The 16,065-nt window shown below is 39.4% G+C and overlaps 1 protein-coding gene across 6 annotated transcripts in view; it reads right to left on the bottom strand.

Moving 5' to 3' along the window:
• TAFA2 (TAFA chemokine like family member 2) overlaps positions 1 to 16,065 on the bottom strand; it is a 199,920-nt gene that overhangs the window by 169,822 nt on the left and 14,033 nt on the right. For 2 of the 6 annotated variants that reach the window (XR_009962912.1, XR_009962911.1), the window contains exon 1: positions 14,108 to 14,200. The exons of 1 other annotated variant lie outside the window; for it this stretch is intronic. Coding sequence is in view for 1 of the 5 variants with exons in the window: in XM_062609079.1 (XP_062465063.1) it covers positions 14,108 to 14,115 (8 nt within the window). In the remaining 4 variants the exon portion in view is untranslated. Of the gene's footprint in view, positions 1 to 14,107; positions 14,202 to 16,065 lie in introns of those variants that run through there. 3 more of the 6 variants (XR_009962908.1, XR_009962913.1, XM_062609079.1) reach the window with 3 other exon arrangements.

Genomic DNA, 16,065 nt, shown 5'->3' with positions numbered 1-16,065 from the left:
ATATTTTCAAATTCAGTTGATACACCACAGTTGGACATCTATGAGGCCTTTGACACAGCACTGTTGGACATATTGATGAAAATGCACTACAAAAAAAAATCAATTCAGGACATCTTAAATGGATTAAAAACTGGTTAAATGAGAGATCTCAAAAAAAACATTTTCTCCAGTAGTGCTGTTTCTAGTGGAATCCCATAGAGTCTATTCTTGATCACAGATAAAAAATATTACTGTGTAAAAAAAAACCACACCACACAGCTTAGTGTCATTGGTAAACTTGCTGCGGACGCACTCAGGTCGTGTCCATTTCACTGACAAAGAAGTTAAACGGTGCCAGTCCCAGTACCAATCCCTAAGGAATGCCACACATCACTGATTTCAACTTGGACATCGAGCCACTGACCGCCCCTCTTTGAGTGTGACCATCCAGCTAATTCCTAATGCATCTAGTGGTCCATTCATCAAATCCACGTCTCTCCAGTTCAGAGACCAGGATGTCATCATGTGGGTCAGTGTCAATTGGTTTGCACAAGTCCAGTTAGATGACATCAATCATTCTTCCTTTATCCACCGATGGTATTATGCCGTCGCAGAAGGTCACCAAATCTGTCAGGAACAACTTGCCCATAGCGAAACCATGCTGGCTGTCACCAACCACCTCATTTTCCATGCGCCCTCACGCAGTTTCCAGGAGGATTTGCTCCACAATCTTGCTAAGCATCAAGGTAAGGCTGACTGGTCTGCAGTTCTCAGGGTCTTCTTTTTTATTAAAAATGGGGGTTACATTTCCCCATTTCCAGTCAGTGGGAACTTCACCAGACTGCCATGACTTCTCCAGTATGATGGACAGTGCCTTAGCCACTTCCTCTGCCAGTTCCCTCAGGACACACAGATAACCTGGGTAACCTGGTCTTATTTGAATTCCTGGTATTTTTAACAGAAAACTGTATAGCAGGGTTGAATAATTCACATCATACTTACTGTATGAGAAACTTTATTATGAAGAATTTAGGAGGTAAGATGATTAACTAACCAATCCTAGGTGTGCAACATGGTACAGTGCCATGACTTATATATTTATTTTTAATAACAGTTGAACAGGACGTTGATGGGAATGCTGTATTGTGAATTGCAAGGCATTACATATTACAAGGCCATCTGCAGAGTGAATGAAGAGGAAGAGCGAGAGAAGTTCCCCCAAACCTCTCTCTTTCACCCTGCTGAACAGTTCTTTGGGAATTAAGAGACGCTTCTGACCCCTCCTCCTCCATAAATAAAGTAGCAGATGTCAAAAGAGATTGCTGGCAATTAGAACTAGAGAATTTATTTAGAACTAGAGAGCCAGGATATATAAGCTACTTCCCAAGCAACTCTATCACCACCTACAAGTACAAAAAAAACAGAATCATATGTGATTTTCACATATAAGGCAAAAGAATCCCACTGTATTTACATAAAATAAGACAAAATGGCCAGGCCCCACATAATGCATCAAACATCGTTTAGTTGATCTGTACAAACACTGAAGCTTGTAGCTGAAGTGATAAAGAGGTCAAAAAAAATAAAATAAACCAAAAAAGTTTTCTGTTCAGCAAAAAAAAACTACAAAAATTGTGTTTAGACTCCTAAGTTTCATTTGGGCCAAAATGACATTTTTTGATAGCTTTGGTGTCACGTTACTCAATTATTTTAGAATGAAGGACACTTCAACAGAAAAATGTTGTTTCGAAGTAAAAATCGAGTAATTTCATTTCTGTAACATTAGAACATTCTGTGTACTCCTGAAAATAAATAAATGTATGTTTGCCGCAAAAAATAAGAACACTTTTATGTTTTAAAAGATCCCTTTCTTTCCTCAACCAAATCTGTTTCTCAGATTGCATCCGATTTCACATTTCAGCCTCTCCTCACAACATCACTGAACCTGTAAATCAGGTGAAAATATATTTCAGGATATGTAAAATAAAAAGGTTATGCTGTGTAAATTACAATCTCCAAATGTCAGTGCTACATTACTGCATACTGTTGTTCACTGATCTTTTCCACCATTCCTGCTTTGAAAGCCTGGTGTAAAGACTTTAGGAGAGGTGAGGCGAACATTATACTTATCGGTATTTTTCTCTTCTGCAATGATTATACAGAGAGAAAGTCAAAACAAGTGTAATGACTCATAAAAGATTAGCAAAATGTCACATGTAAGTAGTGCTCTTGTGGTGACATCGACAGAGGAACCTCACTGGTAAATTTATGTTTGACAAACCAAAACCATGACAGAAAATGGTAAAAGACTGGAGAAAAATCTCAGCCTAATGTAGCTCTGAAGGGAACTCACAGTTGTCAAGCTGAGATGGGAAACAGTTGTTCCACTCCAATAATATTGTCATGGTATGCATAAATAAGAAATGCATGTAGGTACACCTCCATGCTCTGGTCACTCTTACAGTATTGATTTCCAAAGCCCATTGGAAGATTACCATAGCAGCTGCATGGCTAAATCCCAGAGACAGCAATAAACATCTGAAGCATACCTTTAAAGTCTCTTACTTTTTAGTCTCATTAGATATCATGAACTCTTAGATCTGTATTTAGACAAACCATATGCAACATTTAAAAAGAGCATCTCAAAAGAAAAAAAGCTTAAAACTTAATACAAACTTTAAAACCCCACTGACTGAAAGCTAATATTGTGAAAAGTTTGTTCCATCCCCTTTTGATTGACTAAGACAGAAACTTGAGCATAAGCTTGTGATGCCTTTTTTGAGACTAATAACGTTTTATTAACCTAAACATTCTGTTAAAAAAATCAGTTTCTGCCTTGTATTTCTCAGCTGGGACCTCTGTCTAGAGTGGAAGGTATATTCCACCATTGTCACTGGTACTTTCTGATTTCGGTTTGTTTTGATCGCAGTTCAGGAGCCCTGAAAAATAGATTAATGTGAAGTCTTGAAGAAATTGTAAATAATGTGAATCACATTTAGAGGGAAGAAACAGCAAGGATTTGTAATTTTAAATGGGCATCTTAAATTGTGTATAAAATTCATTGTTAAATAGCATGGTTCTTTTAAAATAACCCAAAATTAGCTCTATTACTAAAGAAAATCAACACCTGAAGCATCAACAAAGAGTAATAAGACTTTTTTATCCATGAGGCCTCCACATCATTCCTCACATTCACACTTATTGAGAGAAACAAAATAAATTAGGAAGAACAATAACCTCCCAAGTAGCAAGCTCAAAGGTCCTCCAAAGAGCCGGTTCTTATAGTACCAGATCTTGGACTGAGATGTTATGGGGAGTGAATTTGGTCCAAGCAACCTGTAATCATATCAGGAGTCATCCTTACCAGGCAAAAAGCTAAAGGTGTGTTGCCACCCTCTCTTGTCAAGAAAATGTATCATTCACAATTGACATCTTTTTTGAAGAGTTTTACTTCACCTTAAATCCACAGAAAGCTGACATGAGTCCTTTCCCTTATCAGAAGGCCTTCACAGATTTCTCATTCTTGAAACCTAGTCTGTCTGCTCACGAGAGCAATTGTGTGGGGTCAGACTGAAAGCACATCTCTTCCAGTAAATACTATCTAACCATCAGCAGCAGGAGCATTGTAAGAAGTTTACACAGATCTTTTAACAGGGTAAATATACAGGGATAATTTTCCCAGAGCATGCTCCAAATCTTTATCAATTTGCATCTCAGTTAATTTGTCAGGCAGAGAGGGCATGGTTCTTTTTAATAAGAATTGGTGGAGTTTTCTTCAAGGAAGTGACCATTTCTGAAGCCATGTAAACTTTTAAAGAGTCCACAGCATCCTGCAGCAAACAGCTCTACAGCTCAACCACATATAGAATCATAGAATCATAGAATAGTTAGGGTTGGAAAGGACCTTAAGATCATCAGGTTCCAACCCCCCTGCCATAGGCAGGGACACCTCACACTAAACCATCTCACCCAAGGCCTCGTCCAACCTGGCCTTGAACACTGCCAGGGATGGAGCATTCACAACTTCCCTGGGCAACCCATTCCAGTGCCTCACCATCCTAACAGGAAAGAATTTCCTCCTTATATCCAATCTAAACTTCCCCTGTTTAAGCTTTAACCTGTTACCCCTTGTCCTATCACTACAGTCTCTAATGAAGAGTTCATCACCAGTATCCTTATAGCCCCCCTTCAGATACTGGAAGGCTGCTATGAGGTCTCCACGCAGCCTTCTCTTCTCCAGGCTGAACACCCCCAACTTCCTCAGCCTATCTCAGCATACAGGAGGTGCTCCAGTCCCCTGATCATCCTCGTGGCCCTCCTCTGGACTTGTTCCAACAGTTCCATGTCCTTTTTATGTTGAGGACACCAGAACTGCACACAATACTCCAGGTGAGGTCTCACGAGAGCAGAGTAGAGGGGCAGGATCACCTCCTTCGACCTGCTGGTCACGATCCTCTTGATGCAGCCCAGGATACAGTTGGCTTTCTGGGCTGCAAGCGCACACTGCAGCTGGCTCATGTTCATTTTCTCATCAACCAACACCCCCAAGTCCTTCTCTGCAGGGCTGCTCTGAATCTCTTCTCTGCCCAACCTGTAGCTGTGCCTGGGATTGCTCCGACCCAGGTGTAGGACCTTGCACTTGTCATGGTTAAACTTCATGAGGTTGGCATCAGCCCACCCCACAAGCGTGTTGAGGTCCCTCTGGATGGCATTCCTTCCCTCCAGGGTATCAACCGAACCACACAGCTTGGTGTCATCAGCAAACTTGCTGAGGGCGCACTCAATCCCACTGTCCATGGCAGCGACGAAGATTTTGAACAAGACCGGTACCAACACCGACTCTGAGGGACACCACTTGTTAGTGGTCTCCAGACGGACATTGAGCCATTGACCACAACTCTTTGTGCGCGGCCATCCAGCCAGTTCTTTATCCACCGAGTGGTCCATCCATCAAATTGATGTCTCTCCAATTTAGAGACAAGGATGTTATGTGGGACAGTGTTGGAACACTTTGCACAAGTCCAGGTAGATGACATCAACTGCTCTGCCCTTGTCCATCAGTTCTGTAGCCCCACCATAGAAGGCCACCAAATTGGTCAGGCAGGATTTCCCCTCAGTGAAGCCATGCTGGCTGTCACCAAGCACCTTGTTGATTTTCATGTGACTTAGCATGCCTTCCAGGAGAATCTGCTCCAAGATTTTGCCAGGCACAGAGGTGAGACTGACTGGTCTGTAGTGCCCTGGGTCATCCATTTTCCCCTTCTTGAAAATGGGGGTTATATTTCCCTTCTTCCAAGAACTTCACCTGACTGCCATGATCTTTCAAATATGATGGACATATCATGCAAAGAACCTCCGTCTCCCTCCAAGACCTAGCCTGATTGTTCTCTCCTTTCACCTCCTTCGTCCATGGACTTTGGGAGTTAGTTCTTTCTCTTTCAGCTTAGTTTTTTTCTCTGTCCAACCTAGGGCACTTGGAAAATTTCCTGATCCCTGGCTGATCAGTCCTGTATGGAAGACAGTTGACTACAAAACCTGATCCCTCCAAACATTGTGAATTACATATGCCACTTGCCTGTTATATTCATGCTGATCTCAAGAATATTACAGGACTCTTCCCAATGGACCACTGAGGTTTCCATCTTTGTAAATAATATTCTTGTTCTCTAGTTTTGTTACGTGAAGAAAGTGTTGGTCACAGTATCTATCACCTTATTTGGACTGAAAGTTTGCAATGTACTGTGCTTATTGTCTTACTAGTTTCTCAGGTAGTTAAGATGCAAGATGTGGTAAACAAAAGTCAATAGCGTCACCTTTAAAAATAACACCAAATCTGTCATGATAAGCAGTAAAAAAAAAAACCCTAATTGATCCTGGAAGCATGTTGTAATGTATTCCCTAAAACCCACATTGCTAAGCATATGAGACAAATACCTAGGAGTCATGACATGATTTTCAATTACTGGAGTCTGAGTGAGATCCCCAGCTAAAAGAACATGCTCTGTCGAGTGCCTGAGGAAAACCATAACCTCCACAGGGCACCATCTTGGAAGGTACAGAATCTGTTGTGAGCCTGAAGGAATAATTAACTAGAGATGGTCACGACACTGCAGACAGATGGCAAGGAACTAACCAGGGAAATGAAGAAGTCCTTCCTCAATGCCCTTTTGACAATCTTATGCAAACAGCCTTCCATTCCAGAATGATCACATAAAGTGAAGCTGAACCAAAGTAACCTCCGGTATCAAAGGCCAGCTTAGTCACCACACCCGTTATCTCAAAAAGCCCACACTGAAGTCCCAAAGAGATTTCTGACTTTGGAGGAAAAAGGTTTTATTCAGTTCATTACCAGAATAATGACAATTCCAAAAGCATGAAAATGAAGTAAAGTTGATACTTTCTTGTAGCAGTAAGTGGTTTTTTTCACTTGTAACTTTCACTGGGAAACTCGGTCAAAGAAATCCAGCGTCTACCTAGGATGAGCAATCTTTAAAAAATACTTTCAAGAAAGCATCCCTACAGAGGGGAAACAAGATCTCTGAAGAAGCCCTGAATATAGATCATTCCGCCACCCAGACACCTTCTACTGAATACTGGATGAGACACTCAAAATGCCCATCAAAATCATACGCTCATCAAAAAAACATAACCACTACAATACTATACAGTTAGGTTTCATGTCTATTTACAAAGCTTTTTTTCCCAGAAGAGTGCAAATACTCAGTCTGACACACGGAGCTTTGTCAAAATTCCTGCTAATTTTAACAGATCTTAAAAAAAAATTATTTTTAATGAAACACAGGCTTAAGCACAATTGGCCCAGCTTTGTATTTGTACAAAGATCTCAAAGTCTTGCCACTTCTGCAAGCAGAACATTTAAAAAGCCCTTGATGGAGATTTTGAAGCCTGAGTGCTCAAACATAGGTCTGAGGTCTTTCAGAATGGCACAAGTTGCCGGAAAGCATGTGTTTAAAATCTGAGCTATAAAAGGTAGAAAGGTTTGCTGAGACCACTGTTTTCCCTGTGACATTACAGGGTAAGTTTCCCAGCCTTTCTTGGAGGCTGAACAGCCATGAAAAATTCTGCTTACTCAGTGGCACAGACAGAGTGCTCTAAAAGAGGTCTCAGCACCCGGTTTGGTGCAAACTGCCTGATTTTTGCTAAAGCAGCAAGAATTGTCTTGTGATAAGGAGGTGTAGCAAGTACATACTGTCAAGTGTTCTCACCAAAGCTGGTAGAGATAGAAACATCCCCTTGGCAATATTATTATTGACTTCCCAGTGTGTCTTTCAGGCGATACCCTCTGCCAAGACCAGCTTCAGTTTCTCATACACACTGAATGAACAGTGCCCTTCTCTCGGTTTTAATCTTGTTATAAACTCTGTGAAAACTCCTATGAAGTTACACTACCAAAAGCAGCCTAACTTATCTGCAGTTTCCAGGAGAAAACCTTCTTGTATAATCACAGTATGGACCAGGACAGATCCTGGTTCAAAAATAAAAGGCTACAATGTGTTACGTAAATCTGGGGGTTGAGTGAAGAAAGGGCAGTGATCTGAAGGTCATCAATATTCTGGCTATGCTCACTCCATATGCTCTGAAGTCCAACTATAAATAGCCTTCAAAATGCTACACATTGCAAGAAAGTTGACTAACCCAGCTTTCACTTTGTAATGTGAGGGTAAAAGTCTAATGATGCCACAGAAGGGCAGTGGAAAAGAGCTGCTGAAGTCATGTAAGACATCTGCTGAGAGGGTCCTAGCTGTGAATTTCCATAGAGAGAGCCTGCTGGCTTTAAGACAGACAAAGAAATGAGAAAGTACAAGGCCAGCCAGAACAAGGTCAGCTCTTCGTGGGGAGCGAGCAAAGCAGCTAAACACTGATTTGAGTGGTCTATGGGAGGGAGAAGGGAACAGCCACACACACCTCAGCTTCCGCACATCCAATTCCCAACAAATTCTATAGCTAGTTACGACTTCAGAGTAATTCCCTTTCACACGTCAAAACAAGTCACACATATTTATACGTTCAGGAGTCAAATCACTGCAAACAGAACCTGGGTCATCTGCCACTTTTTGCAGATCATTTACTAATACATTTCATTGACTCTGAACCGTACTTCCAAGAAAAAACTATTGATGTGCTGGTCTCTGCAGCCTTCTTGCTCCCTCTGTTCCCTCACAACTCTTTTTAACCTTCTTGTGCTCTTTCCAGCTGCTGGCACTGCCAATTCAAACCATTACCCTAAACCTGGGCATCCACATTCCAGGAAGCAGCTAGCTAAAACTGGACACAATCACCAGCACTTACAGTGCCAGAGTTGCTTCTGTCACACTGCCCTTGCAACAACTCTCGGTGAGTTCTCAATGTGACAGTAAAAAGGACTCTGTGGTCTGTTTGGCTTCACAAACAAATATCACCCATCACTTCAGAAATCACTTCTCCACGCTCCAAATTACAATTTTGGATAGAGGCTGAATTGTAAATAAATATCCCAAGAGCATGTAAAAGAGAAGCCGACTCTTTTCCCCGTCTGTAACAATCAAAGCAGGTGAGCCACAGATTTCAATAGGCAAGAAAAAAATCTAACCATTAGCTACACCTGAAAGTACCCTCAAAATATCCAAACAAATTAAAAAAAACGCTATAAATTAGTTTTTCTTCAAGGACATTACCAAAAGATATCACTTTAAATAAACTCCCCAGAATCACAGCCAATTCATCTTGAAAACAGAACAATTTTTTTTATGAACAGTCTTCTGTTCCAGGCAATCAAAGAAAGCAGATTATGAAATCTAGTATTTGATTCATTTTTCACAGGCACAGTGCAGAAAACATCTACGCTTAGGCCACAGATCCCTACACACAACACTTTCTTTGAGAAGTCCCTAGATGAGCTAAGCTCATTGATCTAAGATTTTGTGGATTTGAAGTTCTTGAAGGACAGCCAAAAGTTTCACTTCAGTTCACTCCGGAACTTAAGATCCTGCTTCTTGTTCCTAAAATACTTAAACATATTTACATTGCATACAACATTATGCTGAGGTGCATAAACTGGGAAAGGTCCTTAAAGGAAAGAAAGGCATCCTTAAAGTTTTATTTTCTATTTCAAATTAACCACTGGGGGCAGATTTTATTCTAAAAATAGGTTTTGAGCTCAGAACTGGAAAACATTGTGGGGTTTGTTTATTTATTTTTAACATGTTGTCAGACTCTTCTATCTATCACTCCTGTCAAGTTGCACAGGTTCAATTACTTGGCCCCTATGTTTGCTATAAAACACTTTCTGATTGTATGAGGATGACCTTTCTCCACAGAAATACCATCTCATGAACATTTTCTCTCCGTAAGCCCTTTGAGGGACACATTATAACTGAAGTGGGTAATTTTAGTAGACTAAGTAAGGATTCTGAAAGCACTTACTTGGCTTCAGACAAAGCACAAGTGTTGCATACTGCACTGGAGTGCTCATCGATGTTCCATGTTTATTCAGAGCATCAAGGACTTTTTCTGAGAGTTTGCTGCCCCCAGGCAGCTCCCAGATGGCAGATGCTGTGTCCCATGGAGTATGTTTTCCTTCATCTTTTACAGGTCCCATGTCAAAGAACAAGTATCCTACCCAACTTCTCTGTACTGTTTCTGGAGAAATTTCTGTGTTACAAATTGAAGGGCTGAAAAACAGTACTTTCAGCCCAGGCCTGTTATAAAAAGGAAGCCTGATTTACCAGTCTTCCTACAGTATGAGGTGCTCCAATTTGAGTAAGTGATCACTAGGGCTCAGTAATGCTCCACTGCGCACCTGGCATGAGACACACAGTATATATCCCTGGCAGAGGATGGTTAATTTCCTATGTATAGAAGCATCAATAATACAGCAATATCATGAAATCAAACAGAATGTGTAAGCGAGGTAAGATTTATAAAAGGAGATAAAGGAGATACTTTTTCCTTTAAGATTAAAACAGGTCAATAAAAATTGCCCAGGTCATCATAGATAACTGCACAGCTATTTAAACTCTCTTTTTCCACAATTTTGAAGGTTGCTCTCCAAACTATGATGGGGAAATACAGCATTTTCAGTTATTACAGGCAATGTCATAAAAGCATTCCTCTGTAGAGCTGCAAAATTCAACACCTGTGAAGGACCAAAGTCTGTTAGTCCTGAACTACAGGAAAACATGCAAATTTGATCAGCTGAAGTTCTTCTGCTTGCAGCCTGAGCTTAGGCATATTTATGAAGCAATCAAAAGCACCTGCAAGAAAATTCAGATTTGGTCCTCAGAATAACATGCAGCTGTCCTGATAGCTTTGTCTAGATCAGAAAAAGTGATTCAAATTCTGTTTTGATTAGGTAATCTGATCATTGCTTTGAGGTTGTTTCACTAGAGATTGAAACAATGAATGCCTCAACTAAAAATACACTGAATATCAATTCTTGCAGTAAAGAGCCTTTTTATCTTAGGGCTGTAACAGTTTTCCCAAGCATCCAAAGTCCACAGTGATTCTAACCTCATAGCTGGTACAACAGCATCTCCTGGCTAGCTAAGCCTCCTACCTAAAGGACAAAGGTGAAAGTCCTTCTTGTCACTTGTACTGCACAATAGCTACCATCACTGAACTAAATAATCTGAACTAGAAATGCCAACTCATCCTCTGTGCAATGAAGATGCAGTTCCTACAACAGCTTGTTCAGTGATCGAGACCTAAATATATTCTAAATCACGTTTGGTTTGAAGTCAAAATTTTCAATTAAATGTAACAGAAAGGGGATAAAATAAATTCAACATGCAACATGTTAGTTGCAATCAACAAACTATTTTCTCTTGGGAATGTCTTGCAGAAATCTTTGGAAATAAAACCCGCTGCAGATATCATTATAGTAAATGTATGCAAAAACATTATTTAGGTGAAGATTGTTTGGAGATGGGGATTAGTTTCTTTGAATAGACTACTTGAATACAAACTTTACTAAGGTTTATCTGTTTTCCAGGACTTCCTGACTGCCTTTGAAGCAAGCCGGATCTCCAGAGTTCTGTCCAAATTTTGACCTGGCAATGTTTAGTGTAGAGAAGAGTTTCATAGAGATCCGAGTCAGGACTCCTCAGGGCTGACAGGTTAACAAGTAGTTTAAATTTGATTTAACTAGGGAATTTGATGAAAATACAGAGTTGTTTTTTCAGCATATGGGCTGAACTGTATGCACATAACCTCTTTACATACACAAATGACAGCAAGTTATGCAGGCTGTCTCACAATTCACACATGCGATCTTAATTAGTGCTTATGGAACGTTTCTACTCACAGATGCAGAACTGCAAATTACAACTGAGGTCAGTGGAACATATAAGGACTGTGTATCCCTGATATAAAGGATCACAGGCATGCATCAGCCGAAAACACACCTGAAAAAGGCTTTGACAATGCTTTGAGGGCTTGTGAAGCTTGGTTTTATTTGCTCCAAGAAAGACATCTGCACCACCTGAGGTAAAATCTGCTGTCTCCTCATATTGAAGTTTCATTCCTCTTAGCACTAAGCAGTACTGCTGATGGAGCCCAGCAGGTCAGCTGGACACTAAAAGAAATCAAGTGATCTCCCTAGGAAGCAGACTTCCTGGTCTACACACTTAGAGTGGAAGTAGGATGAAAATCAAGATTCTACTGAGAGGTTTTTCTGATGCTCTCTTCTATGCTGCTATGTAAAAGAAATTACTTTGTTTGAAGAGCTAAGTAAGAGTAGCAAAATTTCTTCTAGAAAATAATGCTGGTATACCCATTTGGGAAAACTTGTAAGGAAATGAAAGGTGAAACAATTCAGAAGAACTTCCAAAGTTCTGTCTTTCTCCTTTTTATTATAAAAATGGGGGCTGATTGTAAATACATCTATATAGCAACCAAAATAAAACCTGCCAAAAGCTACAAAGGTTAATGCTTCAAATTTAATGCAAACAGTGAACCAAGTTAATAATGCAACTGCTTAATATGGAGAAATAACTTAATGACCTGACAGATATTCACTACAAATACAATATATCCACATCCTGATTAAATGGGTCCTACAAAAGCCACCATATAAATCATCAGAAAGCAGATAATTAAGGTTTATTTTCTACTCTTTTTCAAAGTTTGTGCTTGTTTACAGCAGGTACATACACCCGTGTTCAGCATGTGACCTGCTTCTTGGAGGCCATGCGGCACTACAACTTTCAAGTACTTTTATCTCATCTATGGGATATAGAGATTGGAGTGAAACAGGTTCAGCAGAAATATTCCACTCTGCACAAGTGCTGCTGGGCAGCTGTTTGTACTTGGTTTTGTGAAGAGAATTTGTATGAACTCAGCAAATTGCAAAAAAAAAGCAGAGGCATAGCCTTGCTGCTAACATTAGACGTCTTGCTTTATAGATGGTACCCTCATGGGCAGAGCTCGCGGGTGCACAGGCAGATGCAGGCTCATGGCTTGGTCAAAACCTGGTTCAATATGCAATGGTCTCTTTGAATGAAGGATGAACTTTGTTCAGCCCTGGTTCATTTTCACCTAAACAGGATTCACCACGAGTTCAGCTGTACAAATTGCTGATGTTAATTTGTTCTACTATAGACAGGCCCTAGGGTTTTAAACTGTACCCATCCATCTAAGTCCATCTATCCACTCTAACATTTAAAGACAGATTAGGTCATTAGTTTTGAAACCTGTGATAACAGTTATTGTAACTTACCACGAGTAACGTTCTGAGAATTTTTAAATGCTTTGGTGGGTTTTTTCTCTGTAGATGCATTTTAAAAACAAATTATAAAACTTTTTTTTTCTTTTACTATAAAAGAAGATAGCTAAATACATTAGAAGGGTAATATTTGTTCATTACTCACACTCTTGCGGGAGCTTACAATTTTACCTGCCATGAAATATTTTATGTCTATATTATAAGTAGCATGAAAAACCTTTTTTTTTTTTTCAAATATTACATTTTTGGCTATTTACATCATTTCTTGCAATTAAAATTAAAAGAACTCTCCATGAAATGGTACTTAGGATCTTTGCAACCATAATTAACTTTCTCATGTGTTTTGCAATTAGTTAGAAAGTTAGAAAACTGCATTATTCAGTACCATGGATGTTTCATCTCTAATTGGTCAGATATTGATGTTCTGCTAATACAAGTGTCCTGCAACAAGAGCTTATCAAATACTGGTATTGGAGGAATCAAGGCAGGTTTTCCATAGTCTAGAAATAGTAAAAAGCCTTGAAAAACTTCAGCAAAGTAAAACATTTTACTGATAGTGAGGAGTGAAGAAAGGAATTCTGGGAAAGAAAAAAGTGGGACATGGGATGAGGAGGGAGGGTACATTGCCTAATAATGTCAGGGTTAGGGTCTAAGCATTTTTTTACCTAGTGATTACAAGTGTTGCTTTCTACACTAAGAATCTCTTCACCACATAAATTGTAAGCAAAACTACTTCCTATGTTTAAGATTCTCTCTAATTCTGGAGTAAAGAGTTTAATAATCTAGAAAGTAGTAAAGCAGATGCACTTTTTATATGACTTACTCCCATGAGACAAACAAAGGTGAATTGTTTTGTTTTGTTTTCTTTTGGTGGGGTTTTTTTCAGTTCTGTCAATCGAGTCTATCCAATTCTAATGAGGACAATGCAAGTTTGGAGACTGATGCCAGTAGACTTATATTTTACAAAGAGACAAAATTCAATAAACTTAATGAATTACAGTCAAGTGGTTTATGGAAAAATTGAAATCACAAGGAAATCTTTATAAAATTCTCATGGTTTATTTTGATAAAACACTAGCAGATGTTAGAAATTGTGTATTTCCCACTCCTCACAGGCCAAGACACATGGACCACCCCAGCTGACTTCCAGTTGTAGACCTTACGAGGCAGCTGCGGTAAGGACTAAGGACTGAAAGATTCTTTAGCAGGGGTCAGTCTTGAAAGTGAACCGAAGTAAAGGACAGAGAAATCTTTTCCTTTGTCTTTGTTCAGCATCTGACTCCTGACTGGTTATGCTAAGTGCCACTATCACAAAAATAATACAGAACATGCCTCTTTCAGGACTGGGCATTTGGTTTGTCTGAAACTCCATAAACAGATTTCTACACATGTTCAGTATATGCTTACTCATCCATGTGGAAACTCTTCCTCTTGTTTTCCCCAATTACACCATAGTCCAATAAATGCTTATTCTGAAGTTAACTACCCTTCTAGATGATACTCTCAGCAACAGAAGTCCACCTGTGAGATAAAATGTAATCAATGTCATGCTCTTAATGATTTAGAAAGGAAGCTGACATCACCCTTTCCAGACCTATTTTTAAAAAGCTAGTCTCTGATTATTTATTTCTCTCAGAATTATCAGAAACATTAAATTTAGTTTACCCAGTCTGGCTAATAGGCTCATAACTTGTGCGATTTTTTCAGTCCTCAGCTGAAGATCCAGCCTTTCAATTTGGAATAGAGGTATTTTTTCACACATAGGATCTGCATTAGACTACATCACTAAGTGACAGACAAAAAAAAAGAGATGAAAATAAAACTTTCAGCAGAAATTGCCTCCAAGGTTAATTAAGTTCATAATTGTTGTATGTGATGCTATTATTCTTCCTATTCTGTCAGTAGCTATCAGTAACATATTTTTGAAATTAAGACATCTAAATTTAGGCATTGAAATACAAGTACTTAGTTCCTTTGACTAAACGTGACATCTGACGTGTCATAGATCTGATCCAGTGCTATAAACCCCATCCAAGTATCTCATAACACATTTTAAATGCTCACTACAGATAGGTAAAATAGACCTCTAAGGCAACCTATTTAATGTGACCCACTTGGTGTGACATGAAGCGCAATTCAGCTGACCTAAAGTAGGTACCTGTTTTAGAGCAAGCAGAATCACTCTACAGGTCTATGGATAAGAGACTGGATTCAGATGCCCAACCATAACCATCTAGAGCCATATGAGATGCCCAAGGGAAAGGATTAGCAGGTATGATGCAAGGCATCTTGTACCTGATTCATATCAGATGCTGTAGCACTTGGAGGCTAGACAAGATACTCCAGGGTGTTTTAAACTATGTTATGCACCTGAACCATACTGTGGATCTCCCTCTACTATGAAGCTAAAGCAGCTTCTTCAGACATAGATAGATACAACTGGATACCTATTTTAGGTGTCAATCTCAAACTGAATCCTGCCTCTTCTCCCCTTTTTGGTAGGCTATGACTGAATTCCTAACACCAAAAACCAAGCAGCAGCAGATTTTTTTACAGACTTCACAAAGAAGCAAAAAGTTGATGCACAAAATGTTTTACTCTTTACACATCACTTAAAGTCTCTGAAGAAGGAGTTTGTAAGATAGAACATTGTAGCTTTACATCGGTTTATTATCTAACAACAAAATGAGTCGCAACTAAAGGCATATTTACTTTTCATCCTGTGTAGCTTGTGTTTTGTGGTGGGTTTTTTTGGTTGTTTTGGGGTGTTTTGGTTTTATTTTTGAGAAAGAGAGATGTCTAAGAAGGTGTTCTTTTCAGATTCTGTGTACTGGCTCAGGAATTTTATTTGATAATGCACCACATTACTCTTCTCCAAATACCAGGGGACATAATACATTTTTAAGCAGAGGCTTCAAGATTAAAAAGAATAGCTTCAGTAAAATGAAAATTACTACTACGCTTTCGAACAGGTAAAGAAACATAATACTATGAGACCTACGAGATACTGCTACACCTAGATGTATCATTCCAAATCACAGAATCTAATTGATGGAAAAAGGTATTCAGGCCAACCAAGTAACACAAGATGGTGGGAAAACACAAGTGTAGCTGGTTTCCACTTTCCAGACTTGCTAATATCAGTAAAGAGGTAGATTCCAGCTACGAGTTTTAATAGTGTTAAAAATACTGAAAGGTGGCTTCATCTTTTCAATCAAAATCAGCCACCCAAGTAGTTTTTATTATATGAGATATACAGAGTGAACTTCAGAGTATCCACAATGGTCATGTGAAGGGCTTGACTCTCTTTTCTCTGACAGATCTAGGCCATCCAAGCAAGTTTTAAACTCCATCACCTCTGAGTG

The sequence above is a fragment of the Pezoporus occidentalis genome, unplaced genomic scaffold (genome assembly GCF_034315485.1).
Source record: "Pezoporus occidentalis ecotype Australia unplaced genomic scaffold, CSIRO_AGI_Poc_V1 ctg134, whole genome shotgun sequence".
Taxonomy (NCBI): Eukaryota; Metazoa; Chordata; class Aves; order Psittaciformes; family Psittacidae; genus Pezoporus; species Pezoporus occidentalis.
Note: the sequence above shows the minus strand (reverse complement) of the source record. Positions and strands in the feature narration are given on the sequence as shown.